Source organism: Xiphophorus hellerii, chromosome 24 (genome assembly GCF_003331165.1).
Source record: "Xiphophorus hellerii strain 12219 chromosome 24, Xiphophorus_hellerii-4.1, whole genome shotgun sequence".
Taxonomy (NCBI): Eukaryota; Metazoa; Chordata; class Actinopteri; order Cyprinodontiformes; family Poeciliidae; genus Xiphophorus; species Xiphophorus hellerii.
The window spans coordinates 10,730,725-10,752,623 of record NC_045695.1 but is presented as its reverse complement, the minus strand read 5'-3'; the positions used below and the strand labels follow the sequence as shown (position 1 = coordinate 10,752,623).

General features: G+C 38.3%; 1 protein-coding gene across 1 annotated transcript in view; it reads right to left on the bottom strand.

Moving 5' to 3' along the window:
• The window catches only part of LOC116716207 (gamma-aminobutyric acid receptor subunit gamma-3-like), an 86,530-nt gene that overhangs the window by 17,733 nt on the left and 46,898 nt on the right, over positions 1-21,899 (bottom strand). Inside the window, exons 4-8 of the mRNA XM_032557103.1 lie at positions 19,167-19,258; positions 18,682-18,813; positions 14,361-14,443; positions 7,934-8,071; positions 1,179-1,331 (exon numbers count right to left, since the gene is read on the bottom strand). Of these exons, the coding sequence (XP_032412994.1) occupies positions 1,179-1,331; positions 7,934-8,071; positions 14,361-14,443; positions 18,682-18,813; positions 19,167-19,258 (598 nt within the window). The remainder of the gene's footprint in view (positions 1-1,178; positions 1,332-7,933; positions 8,072-14,360; positions 14,444-18,681; positions 18,814-19,166; positions 19,259-21,899) is intronic.

Genomic DNA, 21,899 nt, shown 5'->3' with positions numbered 1-21,899 from the left:
CTTTTTCAAAATGTTGGATTTTCTAGCAGCTGGATTTTCTACTCTGCCCAAGTACTGATTCTGATCATGTCGATTCCTGGCAACATGCAACACTTGCTGCAGCTTTAGAGATCCATCACAACTTTCACAATCTATCTTTCTTAAATTCGTACACTTATCCATTCTTCCTCCTTCTAACACATCAACTATGAAGACGAATGTGCACTGGCATGTGCCATGAGGAGGAGATAATCAGTGGTAATCATTTCACCAGTCGGTGGTCATAATCTGATGCCTCATTAGTATTCTGTGAAATTAACGCGAAATCTCAAACTCTAATTAACTTTCGTTTTAAATGAAGTTAAATGAATCAATGTATTCACATCCAGTAAGAACTAGCATTTCCTGGAGCTTTTTAAATTTGCATTTCTGTTAAGTTTTATGAGATAAATGTTTGATTTTGCTCATTAATGAGATCATTATTTAACAGGGTATTGATGTTTTTTTTTAGGTCTGGCTTTGAGGGAGACTTTTAAGAAACATCACTTTCCTCACTTGAGAGCATTTATTTAGTGTCTGAAGTGACGACTACCTCAGAAATGCTAAAAATACACAACCCTTCCACTTTGTTTCAGGCTTCCAAGGTCTGAAAATATCTCAGGCAGCCAGTAGGATTTGAAGGGGATTGGTACATCACAGGGTGAGCTCAGAGCAGATAGATCCAGTCCTCCCATCTTTATCCCCACCCAACTTCAACCTCAAAGCAAACTTTGTTCTCTGAGATCAAGAAATCGATGAAAATATTTCAGCTTTGCTTAGTAATTAAAATATATTTTTCATATTTTACTAGAATAGAACTGCCAGTCGAGTGAATGGTTAAATGTATGCTGTAATGTTTGACTATTTTTAACTTCATGCCTCTAAGGAAACGACTCTAAGACCTACTAGTCAGAAAAGAGAAGCGAAGAGACTGAAAATTGGCAGATATTAAAGTAACCAGGGAATTCTGTTTAACTTAGAAATGTTTACTACTCTCAACAGATGTAAAAATTCATCTATTTTTTTAAATGTGCCACATTATCTGGACTGAAGTCACAGATAAAGGTTTGGCTGGTCCAGCTAGTCAGGTGTTTTTTTCTTTGGATCATATCATTCACATTCGGGGGATAAACGCTTTCACAAGTCTTGAAGTTGCCTACCTAGCGTGGTCCTGGCCGGCGTGGCATCGCTTTTGATCCAGAATGAAACCCAGGAGAGAACCACGGTGAGAATACAGGGGATGTAGGTCTGGATAGTGAAGTAGCCCATCCGTCTGCTCAGGTCAAAGTAAACCGTCATCAGCACATAGTCACCTGTAAGAGACATGACAGCACACCTCATCAGCTGAGTTAAGTAGAGAATCTTCTTTTTTCTAAACTTCAGAGAAACCAGTCCTAGTTTGTAAATCTGCTCAAGTAAGAGAGATCTGCTTAGTCTTTGATGGATGGGAATTGTTTATAATTCCTTATAATCTTCATCAAACGGCATGGCAGGCAGGCAGAGTGGGAAAGACAAGGACAGGAGATGGAAAGTAGATAAGTCTAGAGACAGATGGAGAGACGGTGTCTGCCTGTCACTCTGCTGTCTTCGTAGACATTTTAATTGGCAGTGAGTAGAAGATACTGAGCTCCAGTTCATGGAAACTGTTGCTTTGAAACCAATAAAGGTTCTACGCATTAAAGTACATCTTAAAACATAAGTGGAGGTCACTTTTTAACAAATCTGCCAGAACTTGATGAAAACGCTGAATGAAAGGAAGAAGAGGATGACCTTCTGTCTGCTTCATTCTCAATTCTGAAAAATTGCAGGTGCACCTAAGGAAATAAGAAAGTCTCCTCCCTGTTGCACGTTTGTTCAGGTTTATTATTCTTCGGTGATTATGCCTTTTGTGTGTCACAAAATGGTGGCTTTAACCAGTATTCATACAGCTAGGTCACATTGTGATTACAGGAACTACACACAAACAAATGATGTAATAAAAGGGTTGTTGGTTTCTACTAAACGCCCCAATGCTGCAGAGAAGAAAACTTTAATCTTAACATAAAAGTTTGACATAATCAGTTTGTTTTTATATTCTGTTACACTCGATAAAATGGTTTCATTAAATTTATTGTTCTCTTCAGACAATGAGTTAGAATTTAAACCACCTTCTTGCATTTCTCTCATCGGTTGTGATGGTTGTGACAAACCTTAAAATCTCAATTTTATTGACTGAACCTTTTTAACAAACAATCCAAAACTACTACACTTGCATCAACTTCTGCATAGGCCTAAGCATATTCATGTCTTAAAATTGCTGAAAGTCTGGGTCTAAATTCAGTTGACAGTCTGTGAAAAGATGTTTACAGATTTGTTCTATCGACTCGTACTGAGCTACTTTAGCAAGAATGGGCAAAGCTGTCAGTGTCTAGATGTGCAAATTTGCTAGACATACCCCAGAAGACATGCAGCTCCAGGGATCCACAAAAACTAATACATTGTTTGTTTTACACAAAACCTTAATAAAACACTGAGGTTTGTGGCTGTAGAAAGGCAAAACAAGGGAAAGTTCGATGATGTGGAACACTTCTCTGTCTCTGTTTTCCATCATCCGAACACATTTCTTAATTTCACAGTTCCTCTTGAATATTATCAACTATACCAGCAGCAGGAACATTTCTCCACTCCCAGATAAGTTATCTGTAGCTGTAGGGGAGCAGCTTCTGTTTTCTAAGTGTGCATTCTAGCTAACAATCGCCGTATTTACAGTGTTTGGACAGCAGCCGCCCCTCTGTTTGCACACTTCTCCTGAGCACTTATTAGTCCAAGATGCTTTCAACACGCTCTTCTACCGACTCCGCCGTGCCGTACGGTCGGATCCGCTCTGTTTGGAAGCAGCCGAGAATATTTACAGCAAAACTGCTTCGCTAACGAGCTAAGGACGTGTCAGCTGAACGGTTCATGAGACAGAATACACACAGTGTGAAGAAGAGGATTTTTCCCAAACCGGGTTTGAACTTTTTAAAGAAAAAGTCATGGTGAACCGAACTAATCTGCTTGATGTGAACATTTGTTGTCCTCCAGAGTTAAGTTTCATCTTGACAACAATTTAAAACTGAAATAAAACATGAACTACATTTACTTCTACTGACCGGAGAGATTTTGCAGAGAGAACAGAATAAATGTGACCATTTCCTCTAACATTTTCTAATCCCTACCATCCGACTGCTCTATTTGAGAAATTACTCTAGATGGAAGGTTTTGTACTTTATAATAAAACCACTCAGGAACTAAAGACCCACACGTCTAAGACTAATGTCCATTTTCCTCCTTTGTTCCTACCTCTGCTCTGTGAAGGGGTCATCAGACCTGGAGCAATGACCCTCAAAGCAAGTGCTGCTCCAGTTTTAAGAGTCTTTAACTCTTGGATCGTATAGCTCCATAAAGAGTGGCCACTTTACTGCTGAGGGGACTCCAGAGCAACAGGGAGGTCAGCGGGAGGGGCTGGGCTTGACTACTGCTTTGGATGCATGAGTTCTGCCATAAGCTCTAGAATTTAAGCAGAACTATATTATTTTTGCAGACTATGCATACATTTTTGTAATGAAGATCTCCTTAACTACAGAAGAACTTGCGGATTCCAATATTCACTTCCTGTGAATATTAAATCAACTCTACATGGTTTATTTGGACCAAAAGTTTGTGATTTTACAGCATGTACTGCAATGCTGCATTTTTTTGTGTGTATTTTAAGTAATTTTTTGATGATCCTGAAAATCCAAGGAAGATCCACTACTGCTCCAATTTGTCTTTGCTTAATCTAAAGTTTGATTCAACAAGGTCCCAAAACCTTCAAAATGGGTCTGGAAGTCTTTACATCTTAACACATGTCAATCTTTTCATCTGCTCTTGAATTTCACCAGATCATTGCGTCATGCGTTGAGTTTTCTTCTTGATCTTTTAGCCTACTTCATGGATCGGGATGGATGGGATTGAAGTGACCACACAAATGAGTCTTTTGCATTTTTGGCACGAGTGCTCATCTCTTCTACGTGCGCCGTGCTTTGATCACGGTTTCTGGGTTCCGGCTGAGACGCTGAAAGCTCTCAGGAATATGCCGAAACAAAGAACGAGAAATTGAAAAGATGTATTACAAGACACGGCACAGAAAGCGAGGGAGTTCCAGGTTTTTCATTAGAGATTCAAGACTCAAAACCCAAGTGGGGACATGTGGAAAAAAAGAAAGAAAATCATTAATACCTCTAGTTCTCGAATGTAAATTTAGAAAAGGACTTGACTCCCACAGCTTTGAGTGAATTTTCAGTGGGATGAAGAAGCAAAACACCAAAGTCTTTAATATTCCTCACTGGGACGTTTTCAAAGAGGGATCTGCTGAATTGTCCACTCTGTCCTCATTAAAAAATCCCCAATTTGCACGTGTTTATGAAAGACGAAGAGAGAAATCAAGCAGTAGATTCGGAGTGTAGATACTCAGGAAGGAAAGAAACGAAACACTTTTGAAGTTTGTCATGATGTAAATTAATGATAGGTATTTTTAGCCGGGAAACTAATCATCATGCGTGTGCAAACAGTGCCGCGGCAAAGTGAGACAGGAAAAAAGACAACGAGGTAATAAATGAGAAAATGGCCAATTTTCTTGAACAGCATGAGGTAAATGTGTAGGTTTGTCGTTATTTTTGAGCATCTCTGCAGAAAATTAGTTTGTGGCATTTTGACAATGCAGCGGGAGAAAACGTGTAATTTGTAATCCCATCAGTGTGGCTCAGGATGAAAGCTCTCAGGCGCCATTTCCTATTGTGATCACAAGCATTTCCTGATTTGAGAATTAATCTCGTTATGGAGAATCTAAAAAGTGGACACACTCCTGTTAAAATGCCACGCTTTCAATGTAAACAAATGAAACCATGAAAAACTCATTTGTAGTATCTTGTAGCATTCAAGAGGAAAAACGGCTAAAAAAAAATAGAATATCTTAAAGTTTTTGTATTTTTTGAGTGAGTTTTTACTTTATTGTAAGCCTTAATTTCATGTAACTTCAAGTACAGAGAATGAAGAACCAAAATTGTCTCAGACAATTAAAATATAAGATGAATTAAAAATATTTTCTGATGACTGTAGTCTCCAGATAATATAACGGACAAACACCAGCTGATATGACACTCCAATCATCACTGAGCCTTTTTCCAACCACACTTTTTCCTTCCACTCAACTTTCTACGAATAAGCTTGTGTACAGCACTCTTTGAACAACCAACTTCTTTAGCAATGAGCCAACTGATCCAGACTGAGATCATCTAGAGCACAGGTGTCAAACTCCAGTCCTGGAGGGCCGGTGTCCTGCAACTTTTAGATGTGCCTCTGCTGCACCACACCTGAATAGAATAATGAGGTCATTAAGGCTCTGGAGAACTGATCTACACAAGGAGAATGTAATTAAGTCATTTCATTCCAGCGTTTTGTACCTGTGGCACATCTAAAAACTGCAGTGGCCCTTGAGGACTGGAGTTTGAGACCTGTGATCTAGAGGCTCAGGTAACGTTTCCCATGTTTTGAGTTAATTAACTTATTGGATTGGGACACCAGGAGCTTATAATATTTAATGTTTCCACAATACTTTAAATTTTCTGGAAGATACATTTTTCAACCTGTCTGCAAACTGTTTCTTTAGCTAAAATATGAAAATGTGCATGACCTACTGAGGTGAAATTTAAACTCGCATAGTGGAGTCAGACTGAAAGGTACAATCTATTTTACATTATAGGTGAAGAAGAAGTTATAGCTGAACTTTTTTTGCATTACAGAAATCTGTCTTTTAAATATGTTGTGTAAGCCTTTAGGATCCACATTAGATCTAAAACTAATGCTCAGTTATCAGTGTGAGTGTGTAATGTTGACTGATCTTCTGTTGTAAATAAGCTTTATAACAAACCACCACTACAATTCAGTAAGATTTAGCCAAACAAAATTGAGTTATCCAGCTAATTTCCTCTGAACTCCCCAATAATTCGATGCCACTCCCTGTTATCCATTTCCTAACCATAATCCTGTTCCTGGAATATTCATGAACAGAGGTTCAGCTGTTAGAAAGCTGAATCAGGTCACATTATGCAGATCTGGGCTCGTCTCTCTGAAGACAAAGCACCATGTGGCACCTACCAGGAGGAATGTGCACCTTCTAAACAAGGTTAAAAGGGGTTAACGATAGGTCTGTGTCTTCTGTCTTTCAATTATTTAAGCCGTCGGAATTTATTTTTATTTTCAAAGGTCGCGTATAAAGCATTAAAAATGTATAAAGAGCTTTGTCCACATGTGGGAGCAACGAGGTTTTACAGTTGTCTATAGATTCAAAGCTACAAAATACTTGGGATAAAAACCAAACGGATGAGCAGGAGAGAAGGAGGAGTGAATAATTAAACTTCCTTTTTAATCTTTAATCCTAGTGATTAATGTCAGTGAAAAAACCTATTTGGCCGTATACCCGAGGGGAATACTTATCAGCTTTGAAACTGTAGTGATATGATTACATTTATATGCATGGAGCTAATGCTAATGTTAGCTTGTGGAGCTCTGAACTGTTCAACGGGCAGATGTCAACATCTGTAACGCAGAATGGAAACAAAAGGAAAATGTTGAATGTATTTCTTTTTTTTGTTTGTTTTTTGGAAAAGAAATATTAAAGTTGACCTGCGTTTGGGTTCAGTTCCCCTGCTCAGTGTTTTGCAGAGCCAACTTTTCCTGTAAATACATCTGCAGCTGTTTAGCTCTAGATTTTGCCCATTCAGAATTAATAAATAGATCCATATTGGTCATATGGAATCTAAAGTACTCTATCGTCACTCTGGCTGTAAGCGGTGGACACATTTTTCACTAATAGGGGAGCTAATTTTTCATTTCAAACTTTTGGTAACTTTGAATAGATTTAGCAAACTTAGCTTCCCCCAAGTATTTATTTTTCCAAATATATTTTAAAGTGCTAATTTACGTAGCTGTTTTCAGTTGAATAAAATTTGATATCTGTCATGTTTTGGTTGTTGACTGTTAAGAACTAAAGTAGTTAGACGTTTATGTCCGTGCTCTTATTTTGAAATGAATGAAGACCGTTTACGCAGTAGTTTTGCTTCCTCTCTTTGATAACGATTTCAAACAAGAAACGGACAAATAAAATAAAACACGGACAGTAAAGAACATGTAAACATAAAAACAGTTTCTAAGGCCATAATGGAATGTCATAATTAAATTGGTGCTTGAGAGCAGAATTTCAAGAGCAGATATAATGATGCGTTCACATCAAACGCGCTACGCTCGTCAAAAAATATGTCTGACATTTCAAGTTTGACACGTGTGCACTTTTGGTGCGGTCACACCAAATGCGTTTTGTGCGTCAGGCGCGACTGGTTTACATTCACAGTCTATGTGGAGGGTTGGACGCACTTGACACGTGAAAGGCTCAAAACACTCCAAACGCTTCAAATTGCACTGAGCTAGATGCTTGAAACGCTCTGCAACCGGCCCTCAACACGCCTCCACATAGACTTTCAATGTAAACTACATGCCCCTGACACTCATAACGCGTTTGGTGTGAACGCACCATAATCTGAACTGAAGTTAGCACTTTAGTGTTGGCTTCTGCTAAATACTAGGTTGGCGTAGTGATTTAACGTTGTTTATGTTTAGTTCTTTCGGGTTAGCATAACTAAGATTGTAGGTAGCGATTCCCACCACTCCTGTAAGGTTTAATTATTAACATTCTCCTTGAACAGTCATGTCTTGGCAAGCTTACAGTTTCCCCATCCTCTTTTAAACTGAGATTGTGTTTATGGTGGAATATGATTCATAACATCAGTTTGAGTCATTGTGTGAAGGGACTGACAACCTGGGAGAGCCTTCCTTGATCTTCTGTTGAACTTTGACCTACCTGCCGTGGTCCTAAGCACGTCCGTCGTGTTTCGGAGCCCCATGAAGTCAAACTGGTAAAGCCTCCAGTATTTCTGGTCTGACGTCTCCACCGAGTTTCGCTTCCACTTGTACACAATCTCATCCCGCGGGTAGCCATCTGCAAACCACACACAGTGCGAGTCAGTTGTGTGCGAGTGTGTTCTGGAGGATAAATGGATAAAGCACAGAAAACAGGATCGAAATAAAACTTGAAGGCAGGAGAGGATTTCTGCAGCTATGCAGTTTTTTTGTTGTATGCATGATTTATACAAAATTATACAGCAAGTTTCCATTGGAGACTCAGTGGAATGCAGACCAACTGAGCAATCAGTCTTAACTTGTTAGCTTGGACTCTGCTGAGGCACACCTATTGAGAATAAATACTCTATCATGTAATCGAATGTAGCATTTATTTAATGCCAGTGGAATGGCTTCACAGGCTTCCAGCTCAATCCCATTATGCTTTAATGGCAAAACCCTTCAACTTTGAGTCCAATTTTAGGGAAAATTAACTGGCTGGATGATTTTTATAGAGTAAATATAAAAGCATGAGTGACAAACTTGTCACACTTGAGTACTTCCTCTAAAATCTCTCGAAACATTCAGGATCAACTGGTCAGAAACTGTTTATTAGTTTATTTTCATAGGGACAAATACTTTACAGCTCCAGCAGCTTAAAATAATTCACAAAGCCTCTCACTAGTCAGGCGTGTGCTTCTGAAAAACAAGAAAATTATACTGTGTTTACAATAGAATTAGATGTCAGGGGAAGAAGAGAAATCACAATGACACAAAAATTATTTTCTAACTCTTTAAAATACTAATTTAGTTGAACATTATTGCCATCATTTTTCTTCTGGCCTTGCACAATTATCTTGACTGCAGACGGTGTTATCATCGTGCTACCAGTGTGTCTTTACAGCTACAAAATGTTTCATACCCTCTAAAAGCCCCCTGAAGCAACATGTTCTTTCACAATGCTATAAATTACAGCCTTCTGAGGCCTTGGCTCCAATATCCTCCCTGTCTGTTCTCCACTAACGCCCGCTTGTCTTTCACCGCAAACAAGTGCAGCTAAATATGAAATTTGGATTCTTTGCCTGCATCTCTTCCATATAATCAAGACGAACACATGATATTATTCCCAATTTTCAACCAGCCCCCAACGATCACACATTTGCAGCTATTTCTAACGTCCCTCTGCAATATTCAGATGACAGGAGTAAAAATGAGTTGTACACAGAACTTATTTCAGTGCCTTAAAGAGCAATTTGCCACGTAGGGAAATTACACCCAGTATAGCGTTTGTAAAGTTTTTGTCGGCATCCATACCTCAACAGAAGATTTAGTGTTAGGTGTTATTGGAGTCGCACTGATGCCTTTTTATTATACAACACAGAAGTTGCAAAGAGCCTGAGGTAAAAGTGACAGCTTCTGATGGCAGCTCTGTCATAATCCCAGACTGACAGTTCAGTTCATGTATAGTCGCCAACATGGCGTCCGTTTTTCTGATCACTCTGGGTGATTGAGAGGAAGAGGTCACCAAATGGCAGACCATACTCCTGTACAGACCTCCTGCTTTGTGTCTGTTGACAGATTATTTGTGTGTAAGGATAATAGAGAATATAGATGAAACTACAACCGGTTGGACTTTAACAGTTCCTCTAAGTTTGGTGCCTCTGGAGAAGGAGAAGAGGAGGATTGGGGTATTTATTTGTTCACCAGCTATGTAGAGAACAGTCGTATCTTCTCATTTTAGACAGATGAACAAATATTAGAGATGATATTGTGATACAATGCAGTTATCCATCTCTAGTAAGAAGTATTTTGCACATCACTTTTTTCTCCACATATAAAGACATTTAGTTCTGGCAATGCTTCAATACAAGCCAACAGGGTCTTCAACCATGACCCCTAATTCAAGCTTTTACTTACAAAAAGAACTCTGCAACAAAACCTGTATCTGCTTTATGGTGTTATCAGACAAGAAGAGGAAAATAACATTTTTTTATTCCAATTGAGCCAAGTTGTTTCTTTTGTGCTAACTTGTTCCAGACTGTATTTTTACAGAGTGGAACATTTTTGCAAGCATTAGAAATAACAGATTAGTGAGGCTGCCATCCTTTTAAAGGTCAGTTTCTGCAACAACTCTGAACCCATTTCTTTTAACCAAAGTCCTTCTGCTCAGAAGTCCAACTTTTATAGATTCAGCAAGACTTTGTATTCTGTACTCTGAAATCAGAGTACACAGAATACTCTTTTGCTCTTTGAGCAAAACCTCAACCTTACTACTTTTTTTGCAGACATTTAAAGTCGGCAGTAAAGTTTTATATTGAGAATAAATGTGCAAAAATTCAGTTTCTTTCAATTTAAGAATTTTTCTTCATTTAATAAAAGTGAACTGAATGCAGCATGACAAGGGGACAGTCAGAAGTCACAGTGAATTACAAGTGCTTGACTTTCCTGTTTGATGTAAGATCACCTGCGCACACAAAAAATCCTCCACTATCTTAAAAGCCTCTCTGTCATCATACCCAGAGCCACTAATTGAAAAATCTTTCCAGTGTTTCACACTGCTTGCATAATGTACTGTCAGAGGTACATCTATGAAAAAAAGCCCTCAAAATGAAAGGGAAACGATCAGTGAGGCTATCAACACATCCATCAGGGTCATAATGTTCATTCTCAGTAAATGAAACTGAATGTGGTCATTATGGGTCGGCTTGTGATTTGCTTAACGATGAAGAGACGATGCGATTTAAAAACCTCACATTAGGCTTCAGCTGGATGTTGACACGGTAACAGCGAAATGCTTCAGCTGCATGTGAGAAACGGAGGTCAGTGTTGCAAAGGTATTCACACCTCTCAATCTTTTTCCTTTAACGTTTCGTCACATGAACACGAACATCGATGTGTTTTATAGGGACGTTGACAGACTGACCAAATCCACTTTAAAATCAATTCAGAAACCAAGTAGAGCAGCCAACAGGCCCATGTTAGCAAAAGATTTGATGGCGGTTCCCCTTTTAACAGGACGACAACCCTAAACACACAGCAAGAGCTACAATGGAAATGATTTAGACAAAAATATAAAGTCTTTAAGTGACATCTTGATAAGTTCTCCATCCAATATGACTGATTTTGATCGACTTTACATAAAATAATGAAGAGATGTAATAGAGCATGTATTAATACTGACCTGATGCTAAGTAAATATAAGGATACAGATACATTTTAAGTTGGTTTTATAGCATGAAACTGCCAAACCTTAGGTGTTGTGTTTTTTCTTTTTGTTCACACCATACATAGACTTTGTACAAAGTTTGATTACATATTAACATGATTTGTACATAGTAACATATTTCTGAAGCAAAGTCTTTGAAGACAATTTCAAGAGGGAATCTGAAACTAAGGTATCGATCTTACGATGCTAGTATTGATCCGATAGTGATGCTGACTTATTGATATTTTTGGATCGATCCGCCCACCTCTTTCAGAGACAGAACGCAAAAGACATGCAGCAGCTGAAGCCAAACGTGGTTATACAAATTATTTCTTCAGTGGGGCTGAAAATAAAGGCACTCTGCACTTCTCAGATTTATTTTAAATTTTTTGGGTTTTTTTTAAAGTATTATTTTCCTTCCAGTCTGCAAATATTCCACAATTGGTGTTGGTTCATTAGGTAAAATCTAAGAGAACAGAAGTTGACAAGTGTAAAAGAGTTAAAGAAGAGTGAATAGTTTTGAAAGTCACTTTATGTTTATGCCATGGATCAAAACGAGGGCTTGTCATGCCTTCCATACCAGACATCACCCCAGTATACTCAACTGGTCTCCTCATCTCCTCTTCCTACACAGCAGATCTTCATCTTGTAAACCATCTGCTGCGGATGACATGTGCCATTTCTACGGCAACCGCCAATAGTAGCAAAGTGAAGTGAGACGTTGTGGAGGAAACACTTGTTGCTCAGTTTTCATGCTCTGCAGTGAAAACTAACAGTACGAACAGCTTTGTAAAGGTTAAGACTGCAGAGAAGAGTCTGGAGAGCAGATGAGATTTTCCAAAAGAATTGACTCATTGCTGCAGACATGCCCATCTGCGCCGCCGTCTCAAAAATTATATTCATACACTTGGAAAGTAAAACGCGGTGGACATCGCAAAAACAGACATGTAACAGATGTTTGTTGTCGTGAAGAAGACTCTGCTTCGGTTTGAGACGTCGTTAAACCTCGTTGATCAGAGGAGGAGAGGCTACATCAAAATCAAACGCAATGAAATTAAACCGATTTTTTTCTTTCTACTTTATAGTTTTTGTTTCAATAATTTAAAAACCGTTTCAGGAAAGTAGTTTGATTTTTATACGTCTGGATGCAAACACTTCCAGCAACAGTCAGTGGCTTTCTCACTAATAGCAGTTCTGTAATATCTGCCTGCATCACAGTGTGAACAAATTAAATATAACTAAATGAAAACTAAATGAACTGCTGCGGGAAGGCATCGATAATGAGCAACGATAAACACTGACATCTGATCTGTAGTGATTTGCTCCAAAATAAGGTTTGTAACATGATGAATATTTATTTTGCTTTATTAAAGTTTTATTTGATTGGGGACAGAATGTTGAAAAATATAATTTTTGTAAGGTGTTGATCTGCACACGGACCTTCTAGCCAAAGGCTAATTCGTAGGCCGAGTCCCTGGTTTGGCTTTTCAGAGGTTTCAATTTCACGATTACCAATACAAATTTATTTAAAAATAACCAATAAAATGTTGGGGAAAAACAACCTCAAAGGATCATATTAATGAATTTATGCATCAAGGAATAAAAATCTAGATTTCAAAAGCTTTTTTCTTTTAGCCAATGCTTCACTAGGCAGTAAAATAAATATTCTGGACAAGAATGATGTTCTTTGATTACAAGATTTTTAAAAATATTTCTATTTTTGGACCTGATACACACGACTGCCTTCCAATTACCATTTTGGTATTTCTATTTCCATAATATTTCTAGAATTTATGCTCAGTTTATAAGGAACTATTTAAAGATAAAAATAAAAAAAAATCTAAAATAGGTTGTTTGGAAATTTTTTAACATTTTTTCCTTTTCATTTTTATTAATGATTGTTCCAAATCTGGGGATATATTTAATGAAAAATGTAAAAATTGTCCTTTGTATGTTGTTAAATTTCTTAGAAGCTCTCTTTGCACTGATTGGTTTTAAAATCACTTGATACTTGTATCATATAATTAATTTTCCTGAGTTTAAGGATCCTTTTCAGAATAAATTAAATTACAGGTTTCTGGTTCTGTTTAATACGGTGAGTGAAATCCAAACCGTTTCAAAATTAGGGGACAGCTTTAATTAAAATGACTAATTAACTGATTTACCACAAACATTTCAAGGAATTTGGACATAAAAGTGATTTGCCTGTAATTACAAATTCAAATCAGAGTTCAGAATGTAAGCAATACTATACCATCTAACTCCAAAATATTTATCTTTTGCTGTTTTTATTTAATAAAGGTGAAGAAGAACTAAAACTTGGAACGTTATCCTCATACTTCTGCTGAGAGAAACCAGGTTTATATGAGCGACGAGTCTTTAAATGTTGCAGCTGCAGGGCATCACTGCAGATAAATAGTGGAACAATGATGCTACAAAGTCTTAACTGCGGTCTTCTTCACTGCAGGCAGGTGATTTTACTTTACTTTTTCATTTTATTCTTTTAAAAATGTTGGCTGAGGAGGATGAACACTATAGAAGCAACTATTCCAACATTTTAAATGCTTCAAAGTGGGGAACTCTTAAGAAGAGAGTAGATTGAAGTATATAAAGTGAAACTTTCTGATTCAACCTCGTCTGGTAGAAATTTCAAATCTATAATCAGAAAACGGGGAAACATTGATGTTCTGAGTGCATTAATAGTTTTGACTAGGATGCCAACTTATCAGACAGGAAAAGGAAAAATGAAACTTAAATCATGGCAGCAAACCAGGCCAGGGATTTTGGATGATTAAATAACCTTTATGCTGAGTTCATGGCCAGTTTTCAGTTCAGAAAAGGTTAAAAAATTATTTTTTCTCGACTGTTTGGAAAAGGTTCTGCTGTCGAAGATGAATAGAAGCTTCACTGAGACAGAGCGACATGACAACCTCATAAAATATTCCCATCTATACAGAGCTGATCACCAATCCCCTGATCAGTGATTCCCTTTAAAACAGCGTACAGTACTCCCTGCTGCACCTGAAAGATTGATGTTTTCACATAGGAGCCCAGTGCAGCCCATGGGACAAACCTACACCGACTTTTCTTCTTTTTACTGTATCTGGTTTTATAAAGTTCTGTATATGCATTTCTGGGCATCAACGTGTTTCTATGCATGTGTACTTTTGGTGCCAGGACTCACAGCTGGAGAACTCGAGAGGACAGGAGTGTTCGTCCATTGGGAAATTATGAAGCTGCAGCTGGCATTCTGCGTTGATGGTCATCCTGGAGAGAGAGAGAGAGAAGACTGGATTAGATGGAGGTGCTCAGGGCTCTCCAGTTACTTTGGATCCTTCGCTTAGCAGACCGTGAAGCACATTGTGAGTGCACAAGACCTCATTACTGCTTTTATCACAGGATGCACTTTTTGGCACTGGAGATTATGAGGCACTGGCTTGAAACCAGATGGTACAAGATCACACTCGATTGCACGGTTGATGTGCGAAATCCCTCAAAATGACACAAGTCTTTCATCATACGAGTTAAACGTGCTTCTCCCCCCTGCAGTCAGGTCATGGTTCAAAGGCATGTCTGCTTCTAAAATCAGAGGTACTTAGCTCTGATCACTTGACAAGTCAATACACCAGATGTTCTGGAGAATCTGGGATGTCGGTTTTTATTCCGCCTTGCAAATTGTAAGCCTAGATTTAGCTCATTTTCGCTTCATCCATGAGCTTATAACCAAGAGATTCTTTTTTCGCAGACAATAAGAGTTGTGAAAATGAGATCACACACCAGCTTATTTTTTTCCCCAGCTTGCTACACATTGTTGCCTCTTTGTCCTTCATACAATTTCTAATTAATTGCCTGACTTGGAGCACAAAAGAGGAGTCTCAGTCGAAGCAGGAGGAGGGCTGCCTCACTTGCCTTGTTTGTAGGTGAACAAATTGCACATGATGTGCAATCTCAATTTGCATACTTGCTCGCTTCCATTCTTGTCAGGAGCCTGGAAATCTAGATTTGGGAGAGACTGTAAATTAATGAGAACAAGAAGCTGCTTCGAAGCAGAGAGGTGCGTCTGAGAGAAAGCTCTTCAGAGAAATGCACCCCAAAACATGCCTGTTTTATAATCTAATATCTGTTACATAAAAGTCATTATTAAATAAGGTACAGGGACATGCACTGGTGTCATTTTCTAAGAAAGCAGAAGTTTTTTTAGTTAGCTAGTAATTGAGATTAATTTCTGGAAACCATCATTGTGGTGAGTTTGTTGGGGCAGTGATGGTTAGTCTGACAGTGGCAGAGGGAAGGATCTATGATTGTGCTTCTTTGTGCACTTAGGATGCAGCAGTCTGTCACTGAAGGAGCTCTCCAGTTTGCCACAACTTTATGTAGCAGCACTAAGTTTTTATGATTGTAGTCGTTGATATTAAACATTTAAATTCTGGATGCCTTAACTTTGATACATAATCATTTTATTGTATGAGAAATATTAAGAAGCTTTCATTCCTAAGGATTCCTCTATAAAGTATAAACATTTGGTGTTTTATTCTTTTGGCTTCTTTTTTTATTTACACACGGAAACAAAACCCTATGCAGCCACATTCATTGCATTTCCTATTTATTTTCCACATAGAAATAAAATCACTAACCTGAATTATTCAACTTTTGTCTTCACATCAATCTGTCTGAAACTCATGTTTGTTTCCAGTTTGGCATTGTAATTTGAAAAACTGCTTTAACTGACCCAACCGAGAGTCAAATTTCTAACTTTTAAAGTCAAAGGTTCATCAGCAAGTTTGATATTTTAAAAACAACTCAAGTAAACTGATTTGGATTTCTGATAAAACCAGCAGAGAAAATGGAGGCTGTGAACGTTTTCCCTCTTACAGATTTCTTCTGTCTTGACTCCTTTTGTAACATTGAAGTTTAATAAAATTATGAAATTATGATTTCATTAAATCAAACCAACCTGGGTGTATATGAAAAAGTAATAACTCAACCAGGAGATCACAAGAGAACCCAGAATCGTGTGTAAAGCACTGCAGTGTCAGTGTTAATGATTCAGCAAAACTAAAACTGACACACAGGGAACATTAAACAAGTTGAATCTTTATAAACAGGGTTTTAGTTTTCAGACAGAAGCCAATGTCATCATTTTACCTTCCTAGGGTAACTTTGCTCTCTCCAAAATCTTTACATCTTCCCATCGTCAAGCTTAATATTTGCTTTTTCTTGAGCTTTTTAGCTTGCCAACTTCTCTAACCAGCAGGTACTGGCTACTTCAGTTTCATCTGTGAAGCCCTAAAGCTGTTGCTCACATTTAATCTGCAGTAGCTACAAAAAAATAATAATAAAAAAATAGAAAATGAGGTCAATTAGCGAGAGTTAGCGACAGAGAGCGGTTACAAAGAGTTGAAGTGGCTCCAAAGTCTCTGTGCAGCTGAAGGGAACAGCTGTGTTGGGCGATAACCATCTGTCACGACGGGTGACCCTTTCCTATCAAACATAATGACCAGTTCTATTGTTTGTGCATAAAAAAAGAGATCAGTACAGCTTTAAATTCTTGCTGTTTCAATGCAAAGCGGTTCAGTTTTGGCCCATTCATCGCCTGCTGATAAGAAGCACGTTTAGAGCGCCGTTCAGAAGGCCGAGATCAGTGTATTAACCTCTACAACAACACAAATTATCCCCCTGCAATCACGGGTTAGGCTCCTGCTACTAATTAGACATTTTTTAAGTGAGCCTTTTACCCTTCTGACATTCAAAGGTTGTATGAAAAGCTGCATCATGATCTTCTAAATACCTAAATAGAAATGTAATATTTAAAATTACAGCAAACCAAAAACGATAAAATCTCCGAGGAGCATGATGCTCATTTAAGGACAGTTTATTCACAACGGCACCTGAAGCGTCCTGACACAGCAGGGTTGCTGCGTCTTCTCCTCCAAGGGCCATGTAAACAAAAGCTGGGGTTGTTTGTGCTATTTGCCAAGGTTTAGTCAGAAGCTCTCAGTATGCAGGTGAAACGGATCCTCCAGGCATAAAAGCCTGTCAGAGGATGAGAGTTCATAAACCCAAACGGCTATAAAATTTTAAAAGAACCCGTCCGCTCAAATTGTCCTTTTTTTCCCCCTTCTTCCTTCTCGGTAGCTGCAGACAGCTGGGGGTTCCTCACACCACAACCAGGACATGTTGACAAGCTGGAAGAGGACGTTTTAAATATCTGCTCTAAAGGCAAATAACCGTTTGGTAACAAAAGCAAAAATTCGAATCTTGATACGGAGAATAAGATCTACCGCAGTGCGCGCTGTGGCTGTGTGGGCGGCCTGTCAAATTAATGTCTGCCGCTGCAGCTGCTGTTTACAACCATCCAAAACAACAACACATTACCTTCAGCTACAGAAAGAATATTTAAATGATTTTTTTTTCCTCCCGACATGCTTTGAGATTAAGATGCTTGGGTCAGATGTTGATTTGTAAGTTTTAGATGTAGTTTAAAATGAAAAAAGTAGGAGGTTTTAAAGTGCAGCAGTTCAATGAGATTTTCTTTAAGTGTAATAATCTGAAATTCAAAAACAATTATGCAAATCTGTATTTAATGCAGCCTTTTATTGTTAAAAGGAAGCATGCATAATTGTTTCATAATTTAATTATTTCAGTCGTGAGCTGCAGCACTATTATCTCCGACAGCCTTATGTGTCAAAGGCAATGGGCGGGGCCAAAACTACTCCAGTCAACATGGCAAAGGAACCTCAGATTTTAATCAATTATACATTTTTAAAAAGAGAGTTTTATCTACTTAACATAAAAATAATTATGGTTGCAGTCGACATTTTGTTTCTAATTTGTTGAAGTTTCTCTGAGGATTTCAAAGATGTGCTCAGAAGTCCACTCACAGAGAAGGCCACCAGTCTTTGTTCTAAATGTTTTCTACTTGTGAATCACCTGTGAAGAGTGATGGCCTTCAGATTGTTTGGAAATGTCTTTGTAACCTTTCACAGATTTATGGGAGGCAACCATTGCTTCTGATAGCTAGTTGTTACTGTCATGCTCCTGACCAACTTTATATACGTTTTCACAATTGCTGTCGACTAGTTTATCTAGGCGTATTCTTTCCTTTGGTAGCCAAAGGGTGTACTTAGTTTTTCCCACAGCTGTCTATGGCCGAAACAAAGTAAAAATAATCATTTTCGTCATTATATTCCTTCTGAAATGGCTTAATAGGAACTCTGGATGTTTTAGGCAGATGGACAGGATGAAATCTGCTGCAACCAACTCAGACATTTGAATTATGCAACAAAACTTTCCAATGTCACCTCTTGAAAATGTTACAGCACTCTCTTTTTATCGGCAACACTTTCAAAAATGATTAGACGAGTACACTTCCCTCACCTGCCACTGAAGGACACAAAAAGATGAATGCTTTTCCAGCAGCTCTGCTACCTTTTCAGTCTTGTTTTCTTGCATTGCCCTCTCCTGGTTTTATGTGATTTATCTCAGTGTGTTGTGAAGGTTTTCACCTCAGTGTGTAAAGTATCTTTCCATTGTTCCAGATGCGGAGCAGCTGATTGGGCGTCGTAATCCAGTGCGAGTCGGCGTTCTTGGAATTCCTGAAGATGGTGTCGGGCAGCCAGATCAGGCCGACCATATTGCTGGTTGAATAAGAAACAGAGAGAGAGAGAGAGAGAACAAGGTGAGACTTCACTGCAGCAGACTTCCTCCAGACTTCTGTGAAATGCGTGAGTCGGCCTCCCTTCTCAATAGGAGGATAATAAAATACCCGGGCGACTTGGGGAAAACAAAGCACATCAATCAATTTGTTCCATTAATTACAGGTCGGTATGAGACGGAAAGAGAGAGGAGAATACTGTTCTCAAATGAGATTAGACAAATGAGATATTGTCTAAGAAAAGGTGCTGAAACAGAAGGACAAACTGCTACAAAGTTAGTTTTTAAAAAAGCTTCTGATTACAAATAAAGCATACTTGTAGCAAATGCATTGTACCTATTGAGGGTCAGAATCCGCATGCTGCTGCTGTTATACCGCAGACGGGTGTCCACCCAAGTCTGGGCAAAGATGATATCGATCTGGTACTCCTGGGGAGAGAAAAGAAGAGTCGATATAGTGATCGGACAAGGCTTTTTAGTGAGATACACAGGCGGAAAGATTTCCAGGAGGAGGTCTGTGAGCTGAACGCTGCGTTGGAGAAGTTGAGCGCAAAATGTCCACATCAAAGAAAACCCTACAGCAGCGCAGCCTTCACTGCAAGACCATATTATGCTTTTGATATGGAAATTTAATTACAGCATCTCTCAAACTATTTACTTCAGCATATTTTCTTTCACCTCAGCGTTGACCCCTGGTTTAATTGTGCAAGGTTTTACCGTGAGAACATTGAATCAGAACTTTCTCATTTAGCTGATATTCAATAATTACACTTCTATTTACCCAAAAGGATTTTTTTCTCTTTTTTTATTGTTTTGCCTAGTTTCTGCACATAAGCTGTAATTAAGACCCTGTTGCTCTGAATGCTCGGTTTTACAAAGTGCTTCACATCCAGCTTGGTCTTTCTTTTGTGATTGCCAGGTTTGAAACTTGATGAACAACAGAGCTATTAATTTAAAGAATAAAAATTTTTTAAAAATCAAACGTGCACTTTGTAAATATATGAAGAAAAATGTGTCATGTAAACAAATCTTGTGGACTTTTTGTGCTGTCTGACAATGTGGGTTTAGAGAGTCCAGATTTGGGACAAGACTTGATCTGGACTTGGTATAAATGACCCGACCTAGACCCTGATTTAGGATGGCAGACATAGGCTGGACTTGAAGCAAAGAGACTCAAATCTAGACTTAAACTTGAAGCACGAAGATGTGAGACTGTACTTTGTCTTGGGATAAAGGATTAGAGACTTGACATAGGAAGAAACATTTTATTTAGAAAAGTGAATTCAGAGGATATCTATGCATTGGTCAAAATAGATTAATAATATGAACTAAGAATGGTACAAAGGCTTAATTAGACCATGAATAATTTGGATCATATAGAGATCTAAATGGCTTCTGTAACTGAATCAAGTTGCACCAAAGATTGTCGTTAACATGTGAATCAGTTTGGAGTTTTTTACATTGACATTAGCTGTTCATGTATCAGGCAAAATGGGGCTGATGGTGGTGTTGTAGCACTATGCTAACATTTTTATGTCACATTGTGTTTCTGATATCAAGCTTGGGTATTCAATGATTAATTAAGGGCTCTACATAGCCTAGAAGTAGCTTACAGGCAGTGTATTAATAACTGAAACCCTCCCATGGTATAAACTGTACCACTGCTTATGCTTGTATCATTTCATAACTCCTTCAAATGATCTGCCTGTTGGCTCTGAGTCCCTTATTTTCTGCTGGGTAGAGTTGTCATTGTCGCTTAATGTCTTTATATCATTTTGAGGGGCAACAAACAAACAAACAAAGGATATGGGATCAGACTTTATCTTATCTATAAAAGAAATGCATAGAGGAACTGGAGTAACACGATAGATATTAGATTCAAACTTTGGGCCTCAGCTGTTAATGAGCTCCGGGTCTCCATGATGGTCAGGGCCTCAGCTGGAGCTCCTTCAAGGGATATTCTCAGGATGCACACGTCAGCTGTAAGGTCAGGCTCGGAGAAGCCTTTCCCAAGCTTTTGCCGATATGAAACTGTCATTTCAGGGGCCATTATGATTTAGCGATACAGAGCCTTGACCATCCTTGCTGGTGAGGGGCTGATAACAAGAAAGTTTGCAATTACAGGAGGATTTTCTCTTCAGGACAGTTTTGTCTTTTCCAAAAGCCAAAGAAAGTCTACAAAAGTTCAAACGCTGCAGGAACTTTTTATTGTTTTTCAGTAAAGCATTCCTCATTTTCTGCCTTTTCTTACATTTATTATAAAGACAGACCTCATTATTGTTCATTGACGGGAAAATACCATGCTGATGATGACACCTCTATAATTTACTGACTACATAAACAGAAAAGCAGACTACGCCTTGAAGATGAACACATGGGCCTCGCGGCTTTAACTGGGTCTGTTTGGAAAGTACATGACAAGGCACTGAAGATGGTCCATTATTTATGGACATTACACACAACGATGGAGTGCAGTGTTGACAGATATCTGATTAAATTTAACTGCACCAGCTGTATTGCTCCCCTTGGGATTCTTGTCAGAAAAATGAGACCTAAGGCAAACTGTTACTTAAGGTCAAACAAACCTCTGACCTGTTCATGAGCTCATAAAGTCCTGCAAAAGTAGTAATACCTGTTCAACTTTACTGCCTTTTGTTTCATTTAAATTAAAAATAAAAAAACTTGAATCTAGGTAGTAATAAGGTGACTTTTGAATGGGATACACTGTTTTTTTCTTTGGCGTAAAGAGGACTGAATAGCATTTTCCCTTCACTGAGGAACAACTGTGTTGTTCTAACGCATATAAAAACAATAAAAGCTTTGAAATCTGTTGCTGTAATATGACAAAATAAAATAAAAAATTCAAGCAGCATCAAAACTTTTGCACAGAGTTGTGTAGCGGATGTGTTTGGCATTATTTACTGCATAAATATTTCATAACACACCAAATTATTTCCTGTGTCCCTTAATGGGACACAGGAAACTCATTAGTACTTTCAGTGCTAGGAAACCCTCACATGATTAAAAATACATTAATCTCCATGTAAGCAGTAAGATAAATTCATGTCTT